Source organism: Pogona vitticeps, chromosome 4 (assembly GCF_051106095.1).
Source record: "Pogona vitticeps strain Pit_001003342236 chromosome 4, PviZW2.1, whole genome shotgun sequence".
NCBI lineage: Eukaryota > Metazoa > Chordata > Lepidosauria > Squamata > Agamidae > Pogona > Pogona vitticeps.
In genome coordinates, this window is record NC_135786.1 from 82451996 (window position 1) to 82470301 (window position 18306).

The following is an 18306-nucleotide window of genomic DNA, read 5'->3' on the forward strand; positions in this document are numbered from 1 at the left end:
CTGTGCAAACTGGAGATGGTCTTCATTTCAACAGAAGTTATGTTTGCACAATATCTAACTACCGTAGATACTTCCTTGTCCAAAGTGTGGGGAAGGCCCACCACTCATTCAATAGAGCTCTGAATGAGTAGAATGCTGGCCGTTGAATCAGTTGCTGGCTCTTAAGTCAACATTTGTAACAAAGCCTTTGATCCAGTGGGTCTACTCTAGAGGGATCTAGTTGTTGCATTTTGACCACTTTTGAAATGCAGGGAAACTGTCTTTCTTGCAATTAGCTTGCCTTTTTCTTTCTTGTCTCCTGGTGTCATAAGTATGTAAAACAAATCCCTCTACACAATAATATCCCTAAAACATCCTATTACTTCTGTACAATTTGTAATGTCTTCTACCTTTTTTTTCTGAAAAGAAAACAGATGCCTCACTGAAAACTGGCTTAGGTTACATAACTTCCACTCTTAGCAATTTGTACTGACTGCTTAGATTCTGGGCAAGTTCTATTGGGGGGCTTCCATGGGTAGAATAGCCGAATCCATTGGAAGCAGGAGGGTAGATCATCTCTTATTTCCCTGTGCCTGCCAAGGAACCTGTTCTGAAGCTGTAGGATGACCCCCCAGAACTAGTTTCTGGGCAACTGCTGAGCTGTTGGCTTTTGGTCATTATGTGGGGCATGGGTGGATTTTCATAAAATCAGTGGATAGCTTTAGCTTGCAAATACTTTCACAATAATACTTCAACAAATGAAACCAGGGCTTGGAGAATGCAGAAGGGCTCTGTTTCCTCCACTTCCACCCTACTCCCGTTTCAGTGATTAATATCTTCTCATTTGCTCTGCTGCTGAGGTGGCTGTTGGGATTCTAACTTTTGCCTATCCATAAAAGGTGGCCCAGGATCTGGGAAAGGAACCCTGTGTGAGAAATTAGCACAGAAATATGGATTCCAACACCTGTCTGCTGAAGAGCTCATGCGACGTGAGATGCCATCATTAATGGAAAGGAGCAAGACCATTCGAGATACCATCGAGAGTGGCGAGCTTGTACCAGAGGTAAGCTGTCATCTCAGATAGGGAAGGGTTCTGACCACGGATCTGTTCTATACACACACACACACACACACACACACACACGCACACGCACACACAGAGAGAGAGAGAGAGAGAGAGAGAGAGAGGCACACACACAAATGCATCCAACCAACCAGCAATAATACTATGGTGCCAGAGGAGTTGTGGGTAGGAAAAGATGGAGGTACAATTGTCAGCTTTTTGAGAGAAGGAAGCCCAGGGAAGCTGTGTGAGTCTCTCTCCCCAATACTTTTCTGAAAACCAGACTGGGCTGGACAGACTCTTTGGACAGAGATTCTTTTGGCACCTTCAAGTTGCAACACAATAAGCAGGTTAGCCCTTAAAACATCATAGGAGTGTTCTCTTTGTCTAGTGTGTTTTAGTAGCTCCTTCTTACAAAAAGCCCATGCTTTGTAGTGTGATGAATCTGACTATGCAGTGTGTGTGCATGCTTTTTTTAAAAAAAAATAAATAAATTCCAGTAATATTTTAAATGGTATTTTGCTTCTCACTCTTTAGCATCCTTTTGCCTGCAAATGCATTTGAGCTCAGAGCTGGCAGTTGTGAGGATTTTTCAGCATTTCAGTAGATACAGAAAGGATCTGTATGTGTGTCTGCACGCATGCATGTGTGTGCGCACATGCTTGAAGAGATGTCTAAGGCCAGTGGGAGCAAGAGGATGAGAGTGTGATATCTGTGTTTCATGTTAAGGTGCTTCGGCATTCAAAGTGAGCCCTTGATAAAAGAATGTTGTCTTTCTTTTACCTTTAAGGATGTTGTTGTGGAGCTCCTGAAAGAAGCTATGTTTGCCAGTGCAGGAGATACCAAGGGGTTCCTGATGGATGGCTTCCCTCAGGAGTTGAAGCAAGGAGAAGAATTTGAGAGCCAGGTGAGCAGTGTGGCCACTGTATAAGGTGAAGCCCATGCCTTTGTCCGCAAAAGGTCTCATGTTGTACCTCTGGCTTCTCTTGGAAAGACTGGATGGGGCTCCTGGTTGAAACACTGGAGCGCCACTGCCCCATCAGTGCACAACCAGGGCAGGCAGTTGGTACCCCACATGCCTTAATGTATCCTTAATGGGAATTGTAGTCCAAAACTTTTAGAAGGCACTAGGTTGCCTACCCTGATGTAGATCACACTGAATGAGATGGTCTGGCATGGTTTAAGGCTTTCTTTGTTCTGGTTAGGAACTATAGGGTGGCCAATATTTATTTGTTTGTTTGTTTGCTTGCTTGCTTGTTTGTTTTCTTGGCAGGGTTCCTGTGCCTTTAACAAGAAATGCACAAAGTGATGCTTTTCTCAGCATGCAGGCCCTCAACAGGAAAAGCTCCGCTTCCTGAATTTCTAGTTTAATCCATATACATTGCTTACTGAACTGGGGGCAAGCAAAACACACAAAAGTTTAAGAATGCACAAATACTTAAATAATATTTGTTTTAAAACTATGTCCTCCAGGTTTTGCATTTGTGATAGAACTGGTCGTATTGACCAGATAGGTGGGGTACAAATAGAAATAAATAAATAAATAAATAAATAAATAAATAAATAAATAAATAAATAAATAAATAAATAAATAAATAAATAAATAAATAAATAAATAAATAAATAAATAAATAAATAAGATAAACTTGATGGAGTGGGCGGAAATAGAGCCCTAGCTGGCATAGACTTCATGAAGCCAAATTTCCAAATTGCTGACTAAAATGTCTATATGCCAGTCAAGGGACTGGCATTCAAGGAATTGGGCCAAAAATTCTAACTTTATTCCCTGGTGGCTATAATTGACTAGGAAGACTAAAAGGAGAGCAGCCTTGGCCAGTTAGAATAGTGGAAGAATAAATGAGTGGATGGAGGAGTAGCATTTTCAGGGAGCCCGGTGTGCCGTTTTACCACCAAGTAAATAATGCCATATTGCGAGTATGCATATACACTACATATAACTGTATTACTTGGAAATCTGAGATGATGTATGTGTGGAGTAAACTATCAGAAAACTGAAAACAATTTAGGCCTACTTTTGCCACTGGAAAAGAATAACAAAAGGGCAAGGGGACTTTAGCTGACTTTTACCATTGTCAAACACCAGATCAGATCAAATTGTATCCCCAAAACATACTTTTGTCATCAAGCTTTTACTGCAGCTGTGTCCAGCTGTATTAACATTTAATGGTTGAAATTCTGTTGTGCAGCTGAGCATGCGCAGCAGGGTAACATTATCAGTGGTAAATCACTGCCAATCCAAAGGGATTTCAGGGTTCATGCAACTTCTACACAATTTGGTGAAGTCACATTCAATGCAATACAGGCAAAGAAAGTTTTTAATCAGTAGTGACTTGCCTCTACTGCTGATGCCATCCCTGTTGTCCACATGGAGCTGTGCAATAGGATCTCACCCAGAGTGTTTATCTTAAAAACAAACAAACATTTGGTTGCCCTTCATTCCGGCGCACAACAATTCCAAGAGAAAAGAGCAAGAGGAATACCCAAGACTTTCTCTAACCTAGGCATTAAAATCTGCAGAGGCATGTTCAAACAGGTGAGTGGGCACCAAAACATCATAAGGCTTGGGACCTTAGACTGTGGTAAGGAAGGTGAGACATCGGAACAGAAAAGGTTCTTCTGGTTGCTGTGAAAGGTATTTATGCATTTGCTGTCCTAGACTCCTTCAAGGTGCCTTTAAAAATGTTTTTTTAATTGTTGCAGGGCATGAAAGATGATGTGTTGGATGGGATCTCCCTAGTCTAGCGCTCTTTTCCCACAGTGGCACCTTCTAGGATTTTATTAAATAACATCTTTCTTTAAGTATAATGATGTAATTAATTACATTGCCACAGGGTTCATCTCTGAGCTTTTCCCAGTAGAACCTACAGAGACCAGAACTTCATTCTCCAAGGTGAAGGAACCCTTGAAAACTGTCTAGACCTTGAACCTAACTCCATTGAAGCTTCGGAGAAAGTTACTGCTTTCTGGTAGAAGCTGCCACCATCTCTCATGAATCAAAACACAAAAACACTCTTAACACGCTCAAAGGCATATCAGGTAGTCAATGGTCAAAACTTTGGAAAGACTACAGGATTCAGTTAACCTGAATTTCTCTTTAAAACAGTCTCCAGACCAGAGGTCTCTTTAAAACTTTATTTAAAGAAATAAAGACAAGTAAAATAAAATTGAAATTCCACCTAATGGGGACAGAGGTTATATGGTTGCAAAGTGACAGAAAACAAGTACGTAGTCAAAGATCAAGCTTCTGGGAAAATGAGTAAAATATGCATAGGTAATTAATCACTAATCCTTGTCAAAACATGAACAAGCAATGAATTCAGGCAAGATAACAGTACAATAGGAAAGCAATAAAACTATTCTGTCATGAGGAGCAGCCTGTGGTGGTTTGGCTACTTACAAGTCCCTTTTATAAATCTTTTTTTGAGGGCATGGTTGTTTGGCCTTTGGTCATGTCTTCTCCCTTATGGATGTTGTTCTGCACTGAGGTGGTGGTTGTTCATCAGAGTTGTTGTCTCTCCTCCAGCCAATCAACCTAAAATCTTTAGCACAGCTATTCACCCAGGGAGAGTCATGACCTACCTTCACAGGGAGATCTAATTTGCAGACAAACTGAAGGGAAGGGAATTCTATCATTCTAATCCTGATTCTATCATTGAGAAACATAAAGACATGCGACCCCCTTGAGAAAAGCTGGAGACACAGAGACAGGCAAAAAACAAAACACATTAATGAACCTTGTCTACAAACAAAAAAGGCAATGTTTCTATCAACTCTTCCATTCAGGAAAGGGAGGAAGCATTCAACCACAGAGAGGCTTTGAGAATCTTATTGAAAAAGTTCTTTTTATTCCATTCCCCCCCCCCGCCAGATTGGGGAGCCCTCCCTGGTGCTCTGTCTGGACTGCTCTTCTGCAACGATGAGCAGTCGCCTTCTGGAAGGAAGTCAAAGCAGCCAGGGTCTTGACAACAGTGCTGAAGCCATCACGAAGCGCATTGAAGATTACTACCAAGCTAATGAGCCGGTGGTCGCATATTACAAAAACAGAATTCCTCTATTTAAGGTAAATTAGCCAAGTTTTAGAGTGCAACCATGGTTTTTTTAAACTTCTCTTAAGGAAACAAGTGGTTCATAACTTTTCACATCCAAAGTTCAAGGAGTCACTCCTGCATCCCCTCCCCCCCTCCCCATTTAGAACACTTTTGCATCTCACTTAGGGTACAGATATCACTTGTGGAGAACTGCTGAACAAAATACAACCAATAAGCTGGGAGCTGGTTAATTTATACAGAATAATACTCTTTTATTTGGATAGCTGTCCTGAAAAAACTAGAATATAGTGGAAGTTACCTTCCTCTGACACAGAGGAGATTTATGCTATGAAAGACATCTGGAATCAGCACCTTTCTCTAAAACCTGAGGATTGTACTCCTCACTCTATGCTGGCTTTTAGTTAGCTTAATTAATGAGGAAGAACAAAGAACAATACAGCAAAAGAATAGGTTCCAGTCAGGAGCATGCTACTAAGAACTGGAATTGGTTATGGGTGGGGTTGAGTACCCACTTTGTACTCAACCCCACCCATAGAAACACACAGACAGTTATTGAACATGTCATTGAATTTAATGGAACAGTTTGGCCTGAATTTAGTGGGAAACAAATGTAAGTTAGTCTGGATCCAGCCCTTTGTTTTTTGTTTAGTTTTTAAGAAAGCACATTGGCCAACTGTAGTTCTCATAAGTAGTTGTATTAAAATAATTTTTTTGCCTACAGCCCATGATGTTAGATCCAAAGGCACTGTAGAGAGTTTGCTGCCATCAGGGGCAGAGTCTCTAGCAATAGTGCTTAGATTATAATGGCCGGGAGCCGTGGGGCTGGTATGTCTGACTCCCCATGAGAGGGTATCTCAGATCATGACTGATTTGTGTGGCGTCATGTGATATCACTACTCCCCGTCTCTCTCTTACACATGTAGAGTTTTCACCAGTCCCCACTCCCACGCTATAGTATGGAAATGCTGGCAGTTTTAGAAACGTGTAACATGCAGAACAGCAGAAATGAACACACTGACTATAAAGGATAGTAGCGTCATCAGATTTCAACCCAAAATACAAAAGTCCTGAAAATATATTCTGTTCTTATTTTAAGTTTCCAGATGTCATGGGACTTTGTAGAACACACGCCCCATTTTTGCAGATTATAAAATGAAACTTCTCCTTCGAAAATGTTTCTTTTAGTTGCCTGGCAAATATTTAATATGCTCATATGACTTAATGAGCAAAATGCTGTTCATGCTGGTGTAAATGTTTTGGGTATTATGCTATTCAGTTGCACAGTATGCTGGCTGAAATGCTTCATGGACAGCACTTCTGCCTTAAGACTAGCACAATTACTGCAGGCACAACCTCCCATTGTGTGTGCATAGTTGTGGAACAGGATCTTGGCCCTTATGTTTAACTAAAAGTACTGAATAAATTGCTGCAGCCCTGTTCCAAAAGGTTTCTCACAAAAATCCCATTGTGGAATTAATGTAATAAAGCTACAATTAATTTGGAGACAAACCAAGATTTTTAAATGGCTCATAATATTGTGCTTCACAATCATTAGGCCACTTTGTATATAGTCATACTTCAAAACAAGAAAATGGGAATGGCAACAAGGGTTGATTTTCTCCATCACCATTACTAAAGAGTGGTCCTGAGTTGGCTAGATAGGCAGGATATAAATAAAATAAATAAATAAATAAAAAATGTGCTCCCAGCTGCATGAAAAACAGAACATGAAAATTTAAAGAGTGGCTTCAGATATTGCGAACCTTTCTTTACAGTGTCCAGCAGAAACAAAGATTAAAAAGGTATCTGATCAATATGCCTTGCAGCTGAGATTAGCCACATTTCTAACTGTGGGATAATGGACTTACATCAACATTTGTAAGCCATCCAGCAACCATTCTCTCTGCTATATTTCTCCAAAGTCTCTGAAAGATGGCAGCCATTTACTGTGTTCCAGTCCCAGTCCCAATGTAAGCTTTCTTTGGCAGCTAAATTTGTGTTAATGTTGAAATTCAGTTCCTTACCTGCGGAGTTCAGAAACAAGTGTGCGATTCAATATTACAGTGTAGGGTGCTCTGAAAAATAATGCTTCCATTTAATTCAAACAGGGCATCTTGGTTTTTGCGGACACAGGTGGCACTGTGGGTTAAACCACTGGCTCCCAACCTTGGCCCTCCATATGTTCTTGGACTTTAATTCCCACAAATCCTGGCCAGCAGAGGTGATGGCTCTTTGGCTTACAAACAGGGATGAGTACAGGGCCCCTAGAGTCGGAGACAACTGGACTTAATTGTCAACGGTAACCTTTATTCTGCTCTTTATAGTCAGATTCCCACTCCTGGTTTTCTATTTCTCCTGCCCAGCTCACACACAACATAGCTAGCGGGCATCCATGGTCCTTTGTATTGGTTCTTCTTCATAGCCCCTGTGAATGCACACAATTGGGTTGTTCTGTGCCTGCGCAGGACCTCTCGAAAGTTTCTAGAGCTTAAAGACATGTGATTAGGGGGATGTTCCTCTGTGGAGCGCATGCTCTGCCTACCAGAAGTCCCCTCAGTTCCTTTTAGCCGCTGCTGAGGTTAGACCTATTTCGGAACTAGAGCAATGGAGCGTTTACTGCGATCGGTGGTTGCTTCTTCTGTTTTTTTTTTTTTTTTGACGTTTCCCCTCTAAATTGATTTGTTCTACCTTTGATTCAATTCAGTTTTTTTCTTTGAAAAAAGGGGCCAATTTCGCCATTTCCCCCCATCTTCCCTCCCATTTTCCCTTGTCTTTTATGGGGCCCCCTGGGCCTTTCAAGCGGTCCGTACTGTGTAATAAGATTCCACTCATTGACGGCCACGACCGTTGCCTTTTTTGTTTCGGGGAACAGCAGTAGACACACTCTTATCCCGAGTGTAAAAGGCTCACAAAGCCTGCACTTAAGTTGCGACTTCAGAGGCTGCGATCTTACCTTTGGGAGAAATCCCTCAATCCATCTTTGGTCGCCATGGACTCTGCACTGTCCCCAGATTGTCGAGCTGATCACCAAGAGCCTCCTAGACCAATTTTGGAGGAAAGGTCTAGAGATGCCTCGGGATCGATGTCAGACAGAGATGAACCACCTCTGCCTCTGGCCCAGGCTCCAGCTTCCACTGGTAGCTTGTTGCCAAGTATTGGCCTCTCTCCAGCTGATGTTTACTCCAGCTAGGCCTCGGCCCAATCAAGCCCTGCGTCATCAGGGCAGGCAGTTCTGATTCAAATCGCTCAGACTCGTGTCATCACTCCCCTTGAAAACATTGGGTGAAGAGACAACACTTGTCACCAATGCAGTATGACCCTACACACAGAGATTACTATCACTACCTAGAATCTTCTCGGTATCAACCACGAGAAGATCTCAGAGATCGATAATACCAACAATATGATCTGTATTTCCCCAAAGATTTTCCAGAACAAGTTTACTGCACCGAACCCAAGAGAGTCCAATATGCTTTGCCATATCCACCTTGATACTCACGTTCTGGGTCTCCATCACCACTTCGATACCAACACCATTCCCGGGGTATAAATCAATCAATCAATCAATCAATCAATCAATCAATCAATCAATCAATCAATCAATCAAACAAACAAACAAACAAACAAACAAACAAATAAATTGCCCTTAGATGCCATGCCTGGCTTAGGTTGGCTGGCACATCTGATGACACCAGATCAAGAATTGAAGACCTCCCGTTCAATGGCACTGGCCTTTTCAGTGAAGAAACAGACAAAGTAATGGACAACCTTCATAAAATTTGGAAAACAGCTCGATCATATTCCACGCAGCAAACATTTGATACCAGTGACCCCAGTACTGCAGACAGTCCTTTGTCCAACAGCCACTTCAGATATTCCACCAACCATACTGTATATACAAGCCACAAATGCAGGATAGACCTCATTCCGTTCCATCAACATCTACCGCACCATCCTTTCTACCCCAGCAACAGCAACCATGTCAACAACCCTTTCGATGCCAACAGAAGAAGCGTAAGCAGTATCAATAAACCCCTTGCACCTTCCACCACTATTTCCACTCCGTTTCAAACCAGGTTATACCCTTTCCTCAGTGCATGGCATCAAATCACCAAGGACCAATGGGTCCTTTCAATTATCAAAAAGGGCTATTTCATTGAATTTCAGCATACTCCACCTTTCACTGTCATTAAAACTACTCCCCACTCATTGGCACTTGAAGAAGAAATTTCCTTTCTTCTCCAAAAACAAGCCATACTCTTTGTCCCTTTCTCTGCCCTGCATGATGGTTTCTACTCTAGATACTTCACTGTACCAAAAAAGGATGAAGGACTCCGTCCCATCCTCGACCTTAGAAACCTCAATTAAATTCATTCGGCCTAGACGTTTCAGAATGCTGACACTCAATACCTACTATCATTCCTCTCCTTTCATAGGGAGACTGATTTGCTGCCATCAATCTCCAAGACACGTATTTTCACATCTCTATCCATCTGAGTCACCAAACTTTTTTTTATTCTGATTTGACAGCATCTTGTACCAGTTCTGTTCTCTTCCGATCAGATTCTCCACAGCACCAAGGACCTTCACCAAGTGTATGGCACCAGTTGCTGCCTACCTCCGCCTTCAGGGAATCACTATATTCCCTTATATAGACAACTGGCTAATAGTCTCTGCTTCCTATCATGATGCCATCAGTGCTACCCAGATTTCTCTCGACATTCTTCAAGACCTCGGTCTGAAGGTGTACCCAAATCCCATCTTGAACCATCACAGCCAGCCATCTATATAGGGGCATACTTCAATTTCCTACAAGTCAGAACCTTTCTCCCTTATGAGAGAATAATCAAACTCAAATGGCTATACAACTGTTCCGACCTCATGCTTCAGGATCAGCTCATCAAGCCCAACACCTCCTCAGGCTCATGGCTTCCACTACCGCTGTTATCCAGCATGCCAGGTTAAAGATGAGGCATCTTCAGTCATGGTATCTCTCCCTATTTGACCCCATGACACATCAACCAGGGTCACAAGCGAACTAGCCCAACAACTTACATGGTAGACATTTCTCCCACATCTTGTCGGAAGACCCTTCTCCCCTCTTCAGCTCACGGTACAGGTTACCATGGATGCCAGCCCGTTGGGATGGGGCACCCACTGTCGGCATTACAGGATCCATGGATTCTGGACAAAACAAGAGCAGTCATTACACATCAACCACCTAGAGCTCTTAGCTATTATCAAAGTTTTCCACACCTTCCTACCCATCATTGCAGGACGCGCAGTCCAACTTGCTACGGACAATACGACAGCTCTTTATTATGTCAAAAAACAGGGCAGTACACATTCCCTTTCCTTACTGTACCTAGCTGTCTAGCTCTGGGAATGGTGATACCTTCACCACATCTTCCCAGTAGCAGTCCATATTGCTACAGACGACAATCTGCTTGCAGACAGTCTCAGTCACCTTACCACAAGGATGCACAAGTGGTCTCTAGACGACAAAGTCTTTGCCCTTCTTTGCCATCAATGGGAGACTCCTTCCGTCAATGTTTTTGCTACCAAGTCCCAACTATATTGTTCCCGCACCGGTATTGGCAGAGGCTCTCTTGGAGACGCCTTCATTATAAGATGGGACAGCGGACTGCTCTACCTATTCCCACCAATCCCACTGATACAACACATCATCATTCAGCTTCAACAGTTTCAGTCGGATGTGATCCTTCTTGCCCCTTGGTGGCCACGACAACCGTGGTTCACCCACTTGAGGTCGATGTCGAGGGACCTCCTCCATCTTCCGTCCATCCCCAACATCCTCCTGTAGGACAACGGGCTCATTTACCATCCCAATCTCGAATCTCTGAAACTGACGGTGTGGAGGATTCTCCCACAATCAGGGATATACTTGACAGGCCTCGAAAACCGTCAACAAAGATCCTTTACCAATATAAATGGACAGCATTCCTCTCCTTTGTTAATTCAAAAAATATACCTGTGGTACCAGTTTCACTGAAGACTGTACTTACCTTTATACTCCATCTTTTTAATCTTGGATTGGCCCATTCTACTTTGAAAGTTTATATTGCTGCAGTGGTCATGTACCAACCATCTCATTCGGAAGCAGCTAAACCTTTCTCTCATCCAACTTTGAAAAAAAAATCCTTAAGGGACTTCGCAATATCTGTCCTCCACGTCAACCTCCTCTTCCCTAATGATCATTACAGCTTGTCCTTAACGCACTAACCCAACCTCCTTTTGAACTGATGGCTACTACTAACCTCAAACTGCTTTCCTTAAAAACATCATTCTTAGTAGCCATAACGTTGGCTAAACATGCAAGTGAACTGGCAGCTCTTAGATCAGATCCACCTTTTCTGCAGTTCCATCTGGACAAGGTCACTCTATACCCAGATGTTTAATTCTTACCTAAGGTCATCTCTGATTTCCATCTTAATCAACCTATAATACTGCCTACCTTATTTTCACCTCCCTCTACACCTCTCGAGCGCATGCTCCACATGCTTGATGTTAGACGTTCCTTGGTCATTTACATTGACAGGAACAAATTGTTTAGGAAAGCATCAAGGCTCTTCATATATTTTCATGGCCCTAATAAAGGTTCACCAGCTTCACCCCAAACATTGGCTAGGTGGATTGTTCAATTTTACTGGCATATGAACTGGCAGGCAAAATACCACCTGAACCTTTGAAGGCTCACTCGACTAGAGCAGTGGTTCTTAACCTTTGTTATTTGGATGTTTTTGAACTGCAACTCCCAGAAACCCCAGCCAGCACAGTTGGTGGTGAAGGCTTCTGGGAGTTGCAGTCCAAAACTCCTGAGTAACCCAAGGTTAAGAACCAGTGGACTACAGCACTGTTTACCTCCGCTGCCTTCCAATGAGGAATAGACATCTGCCATGCAGCTACATGGTCCAATCCACCATATGTCACACATTACTGTTTCGATGTCTGGGCAAAGAAAGATGCTGCTTTCAGCAGAGCTGTATTGACTTCCTTTCTACCGTGACGTCCCACCATCCCATAAGTGAGCTTGCCAGTCACCAATTGTGTGCATTCACAGAGGCCACAAAGAAGAGAGGTTGCCTACCTGTAACCATGGTTCTTCTAGTGGTCCTCTGTGAATTCACACATCCCGCCCTGCCTCCCCTCTGTCTGTCACATTGTCCTCTTATATAGCTCTTTGACAGCGGCGAACTCTTACAGGAACTGAAGGGACTTCTGGCGGGCAGAGCATGTGCTCCACAGGGGAATGTCCCACTAATCACGTCTTTAAGCTCTAAAAACTTTTGAGAGGTCCTGCGCAGGTGCAGAACAACCCAATTGTGTAAATTCACAGAGGACCACTAGAAGAACCATGGTTACAGGTAAGTAACCTCTCCTTTTATTTCCTCCCTTTTAAGAACGCACACATTTGCAGGCCTTAGGGGTTCCTTCAAGAATGCTCAGTGGCCCCATTTTGGCTTGTGTTCTGCAGACCAGCTCTCCCTAGCCTGCTGCTTTTCAGAAGTAGGGTTAGGTTTCAGCAGTATGGCCATTGGCGTTTGGCAACTGCCATGTGAATTTGCTATTAAGAGGGAGTGACTGGTTGATCAGAATTGTTTCTCTTTCAATGTTCAGCTATCTGATGCAAACCTTCTCTTTTTTAAAAAAATAGGTAAATGCAGAAGGAACTCCAGAAGAAGTTTTCCTTGGAACATGTGCTGTTATTGATGTTTTTCTGAAAAAGGAAGGCACAGGATCTCCTCTTTTAGCACACACAGTATAACTGCCGTGCTTGCTCACTCTCACATGTACACTCAGCGGGCCTCAAAATGCTGTTCAGAGCAATAGCTGCTGTCTTGAAAGAATAGTGCATGTTATAAACATTGAAAAAATTCTACAACCTGTATGGTACAGTATGACACACTTGTACTGTATGTAGTCTATCAAAACGTTTGCACTTTGCAGGTTAAAAAAGCAGCATGATAAACAGCAGCTCTGATTTCTATAAATCATGTCTTGCACTAAACTATTATCTGATATACTGCCAAGCATTGAGTTCCCAGTCAGCATACCTGACATAATGTTGTATTTGTTTCTGTAAACAGACAGCTCAATTTTGAGGCTATTTAAGCTTGCTCTTTCTCTATAGTGTTTGAAAAGTCTGTTTTCTGACATTTTATCTTATTGGTGGAATATGCCGTTAAGTTGCAGTCATTTACGCAAAATAGTGGAACTGGGGAAATCCTCTGAAAAAGCAGCATACATTGTACAATACATATTAATAGGACAGATGGGATTATGGGATTAACTGCTGTGTTGACACAAAGATAAATAACCTCTGGTTCTGATGAGATTTTTAAAAAACCCTGCAGTGACTATAGGATGATTACTGTCTGTTAAAATGTATAAACATTTGAGCTAATTACTGGTACTTCTTGAGAGTAAAAACAAAGAAAAATAAAATTGAATATTAAGAAATCTATGTACCTAAAGAATAGGAGGCAACTATAAACAAATGCAATAGTTATTGTTTGTTCTACAAGTAAAATATGACAACTGGAGATTTCTGGTTTAAATCCTAAGCTGTTAACTTTCATTTCCTTAAGTTTTAAAAGTGTGCAAGAGAAGTATTACTCTAAATGCTTGTATGTATAAATCTACATTTTCATATCTTTGCACAAAAGAATGATATAGAAAAAATAATTTCACAAGGAAACTAAAGTATTCAGGATTTTCTGCTGATCAACAGACAAACACATATAATATCCTTAAAGGCTGCAGCCTTTTCCTGGATCATCCCCTAGTTCTGTTTGCATGATTAATTTTTCTGTCAGGTGTTGCATTATGAATGAGTACTTGAGGCAGATTTGTATTTTTCAAGTTATTTTTCTTGTAATACTAATAAAATATATGGACAAACATTCAGTATAGGAATTTCTTTTTTTATTCCACATCTTTAGTCTTGTTAAACGAAATAAAATATTCACTTAAATAGGTATTTTCCATCATTACCTATAGATTTGTCTGCATTTTTTCAGCTTAGGTACAAAATTTGCATCATAAACAGCATTTCTGAATTAAAATTGTAAAATAAGATTGCCTGAACCTTTTTACAAGTGATGCATTTGATACATGAAACACTATGGCAAACACCGTACAGTTTCACAAGTGAACCAGGTATGTGTAACTGGTTTGTCAAGACGTGTCCAAAAATGACTCACTAATCAGACTACAAATTTCTACTGAAGTATAGAAAATCTTAGTTGTTACTTTGATCTAGAGCAGGGGTGTCCAACCTTTCACCTTCCCTGGGCCACATTAGAAGCTGAAAATTTGGTTTGGGCCACACATACATTTGGTTTGGGCTGCATGGGGGGGGGGCAGCCCTAGCCGTCCTCCACAGCCCCACTCCAAGTGCGCTTACCGACAGCTGCGATCTCAGACAGCAGAGGCTGCCAGCTTTGACTCCGGCGGCTTTATGGGGCCAGGAGGGGGTCCACCTATTGACAGGGATGCCGCAATGCAGTCACACAGCCCCCGTCCCCTACCCTCCCACTCCTTCCTTCCCTCTCTCCCCCTCTACTGTTGTGACATGCCCCGGCCACATTCCGGCCACAAGTGCCGGCAGTGTATCTTGAAACTTTGGAATTTCTTTAAAAATAAAAAATTGCACTGGGCCGCATTACGAGCTGAACTGGGCCGCGGGTTGGACAAGCCTGATCTAGAGTTAATAATTCCTCAGTTGATGAAAAGTTTGGGGAAAGGACCAGGAGCTTTTAGAAATCATGGATAAACTATATTGTTAAGTTTCGTTTTATCTTTCATAAAGTCTCATAGTATGTATGTTACCTCTGGATAGCAGTAAAAGGTGTAATCAGCAGCTGACGGCAGAATTTCAGTATCTGAGATAGGACTGCACACCTATTTAACAGGTATATCATATCTGGGGCAGGACCCAAGTAGTAAACTCTTTAACCAGAGATGAGATGAAAATGTCACAAAGAAACCAAACATTTGGTTAATACAACAGGCTAACCAATAGACCTGAGATGAAATTAGAAACCATTTTTTCTTGCCATGGGATAGTTCCTTGAGTTTGCCACATAATTACTGAGACCTAGGGCATTAGGAAAGGTTTAGCTGTCCACTTTGCTTATGGAAGTACTTCTCAAACTGCAGAGGCATAGAGAGAGCATTTCTTCTCTAAGTGTTGAAGGTGGTAGTAAATGAAAGGTACATTGTGCCCATATCACGTGTCAAATGATTATAAACTTTATAAACTTTACAGTATGAAGAAATATCTGGGCTAATGAGACAAACAATCTGAGTAACAGGAAAGTAAGCCTTCTTTTTTTACATGATTAGTTGTTTTTCCTTTCCAGAGGAGTCAAGTTTTTGCTTTCATTAAAGAGAAAAGTAAAATACATCAGGTGTATTATTTCATGTTATATACATTTTGGTTTATTAAATTTCTCAAAGGATGAGATATGCTTACAGACGATGTATTATACTGCTCAGCCATTTAGGAAATGATACCGTATCATCTACCCAATATATTAAAAATGCTTAAACTACTCTAACAAAAAGTGATTACACCTAAAACAAACACTGAAAATTAACACTGATTAAACTGAAATTAATGCTGCCATGAAATGCACCAGCCAATTCCTTGTTAGTTACTTACTGCCACAGTTTAAGTTAAACATATTATTCTAAGTCACTATGAAAATTCAAGTTTTTGTTTAAGCAATGAAAAATCTACTACAGTAAAAATAATCGGCATTTCTGGATCACAAGTTATACATGTCAAAATGATATATTAGCTAATAATATATAGCAAATATTACAAAGCTTTTAAATCATTGCTCTTTGTAGATTAGGAAAGCGTACCAAATGCTTTTCTCATTTGTTCTGTGGGCAAGGGTGGGGAAGGAACTGTTTTAAAGAGCAGCCTGAAAGCGTGCATCATGATCAATCCTACACAAGAAATTTTAATTAATATCCTCCATCTAATTGCTCTGATCCAGTGGTATCTTAAAGATACGGAAACCCACAGTAATGCCACAAATGCTACATTGTTCATGTCAAAAGAGCTCTGTGTAAGCACATCTTTCCTTAATCAGAGTGAACAGCATAGCACAACACGCAAAAAGCCCCTGTGCTATTTGGAGTACACATAAGGTTCTGAACAGGGGGGATGTGTTAGTCTCAGGGCGTTGGAGCATTTCCTTGGAAGGGACTGAGTTAAGACATCTGGATGATGACAGCTAGGACACTTAGCCCTTTAGGAGGCTCAGGCACCTTCTTCATCTATGAACTACATGGTATTCTCAATTTGTAATGTTGGTTCAAAAGTCAAACCTCCTCAGAAAGAAGTCACAGTAAGCATTCTATATATAAACAGACTGTATCCACATAGTTTATTTCTCACAGTTCTCCTGACAAATGAACATTATTTAAGAACATACTGTATACACAGATAAGAAGAAACATACAAAATGTTTTAAATGATGCACAACAAAATCCAGCAGTATAAAAGAATGCATGTGAACCCTTGCTCACTGCTCAGGCTAAATTTAATTACTTGTTTAAATAGTAATAAAAATACAATCTTTCATGGATCTTGTGCATACTACAAAAGAGGAAAATTATTACCATATATGATTTATATTAGGCAGTTTTCTTTAATGAGTTGCATTAACAACTCCAAATACAGAGGCAGAAGGCTGTGTATCTTACTTTATAAGAGTTAATGTTGGGTATTGGAGACTTTACACAGTTACTACCACTGGCACTTTTCACCATATTTTTGTACACATCACATGGTCATCTTATATAACATTACATTTAAAAATATATCTGCGTGACAATTTTATAATATTCACACACCGTGAGCTGGTTAAGGAAGCAATGCCACAGTTGCCCCCTGTAGTGCTTCACTGTTGCTAAATAAAAGTTTACTGTGATAAAAAAGAAGAGGAAAGGGTTTTAAAAAAAGTCAATGTGATTAAGCAGCTCAAAGGCCTATTACTGACCATCACAGGAACAGTGATTGTTTTTGAAGAATATTCTAGAAGCAAAACACTGTCAAAGGTTAAAACTTTGCCTAAAGAAGTCAGTTCCTGTACTGAAAACTAGTTTCACAACAAAACTGCAAACTACAAAACTCCTTTGAATGTAATCATTTCATCACCTCCACATTTCACAACAGCCAAGTTCTCTTTGCCTTTGGAATTGCCCATCTTTAATGTGTGCTTTCATATCTGGCCACACTTTTTAAACTCCTCTCTTTAGATTCACTATCTTTTTTTTTTTTAAAGAGACCAACACAGTGAAAAGAAAAATCACCTCAGTAAAGCTTGCTGAACACTAGGAATGGTCAACTTCTGTTCAGCAATTTAATATCATAACACACCAGAGAGCAGTGTTTCGTTGAGGGCACCTGGAAAGCTCTCATGCTGCAAATGACATTCCTGGGAAAGCAAATATTATTCCAAGGTGGGCAGAGCATCAACAGCAGTGCCGCCGCTGCATTTTCAAAGACGATACTAAGCTTCAGGTTGCAGGCTTGCTTCCCATGTCATCTGTTCGCAGGAAAGTAGTTGGGGTCAAGGTAATTATAACTGGGGCCTTGGGACATGCAGTAGTCTCTGTCTAAGAATGTCTCTGCTCTATATACAGGTTCTAATTGGTGATTCTCCTTGTGAATGTCTGTTTCATGTAGGCTAAAAAAAGAGAAAAGAAGCATTATTTGCCATGTATGATGAATGTTCTTTACACGACTCTGTGAATACAGTATATATGAAAATTCAGGGGCAAAGAATCAGTCTTACATTCATAAATTCTTAACACCTCAGCTTTTGTTTTCTAGCAAAGTGCTTTCCTGCTACATATATAAGAGCAACTGCTTTACCAAAGAGATTACTTTTTAGACCCAAGTAGTCATGTAACATTTTAAGACGCATTTCAAACCTAGTGCTAGAGGTATGAGAAAGGCCGTATTGTTATCAGGGCATGTGCTCTGGAAAGGGAGTAAAGGTTTTTCAGCTGAGGAACATTCTGAGGATCGATTGTGCAGGCAACAAGAACACATGTATGTGAATCACAGTGACCCCAGAGAAGAGTTTATTGCATTTGATTTACAGAGACTCTAGCAGTGTCTTTGAAGTATGTGAGCTATTGAGTTTCTAT

General features: G+C 41.0%; 2 protein-coding genes across 6 annotated transcripts in view; one reads left to right on the plus strand and one right to left on the minus strand.

The window, feature by feature from the left end:
- Positions 1–14036, plus strand: part of AK5 (adenylate kinase 5) — a 132532-nt gene extending 118496 nt beyond the window's left edge. For both annotated transcript variants that reach the window (XM_072997816.2, XM_020794687.3), the window contains exons 11-14: positions 879–1042; positions 1833–1949; positions 4932–5123; positions 12788–14036. In XM_072997816.2, coding sequence (XP_072853917.2) covers positions 879–1042; positions 1833–1949; positions 4932–5123; positions 12788–12898 — 584 coding nt within the window. In that variant the 3' untranslated portion in view covers positions 12899–14036. The remainder of the gene's footprint in view (positions 1–878; positions 1043–1832; positions 1950–4931; positions 5124–12787) is intronic.
- Positions 14037–16503: 2467 nt separating this feature from the next.
- The window catches only part of ZZZ3 (zinc finger ZZ-type containing 3), a 73950-nt gene continuing 72147 nt past the window's right edge, over positions 16504–18306 (minus strand). For all 4 annotated transcript variants that reach the window (XM_020794673.3, XM_072997815.2, XM_020794672.3 and 1 more), the window contains exon 12: positions 16504–17840. In XM_020794673.3, coding sequence (XP_020650332.1) covers positions 17696–17840 — 145 coding nt within the window. In that variant the 3' untranslated portion in view covers positions 16504–17695. The remainder of the gene's footprint in view (positions 17841–18306) is intronic.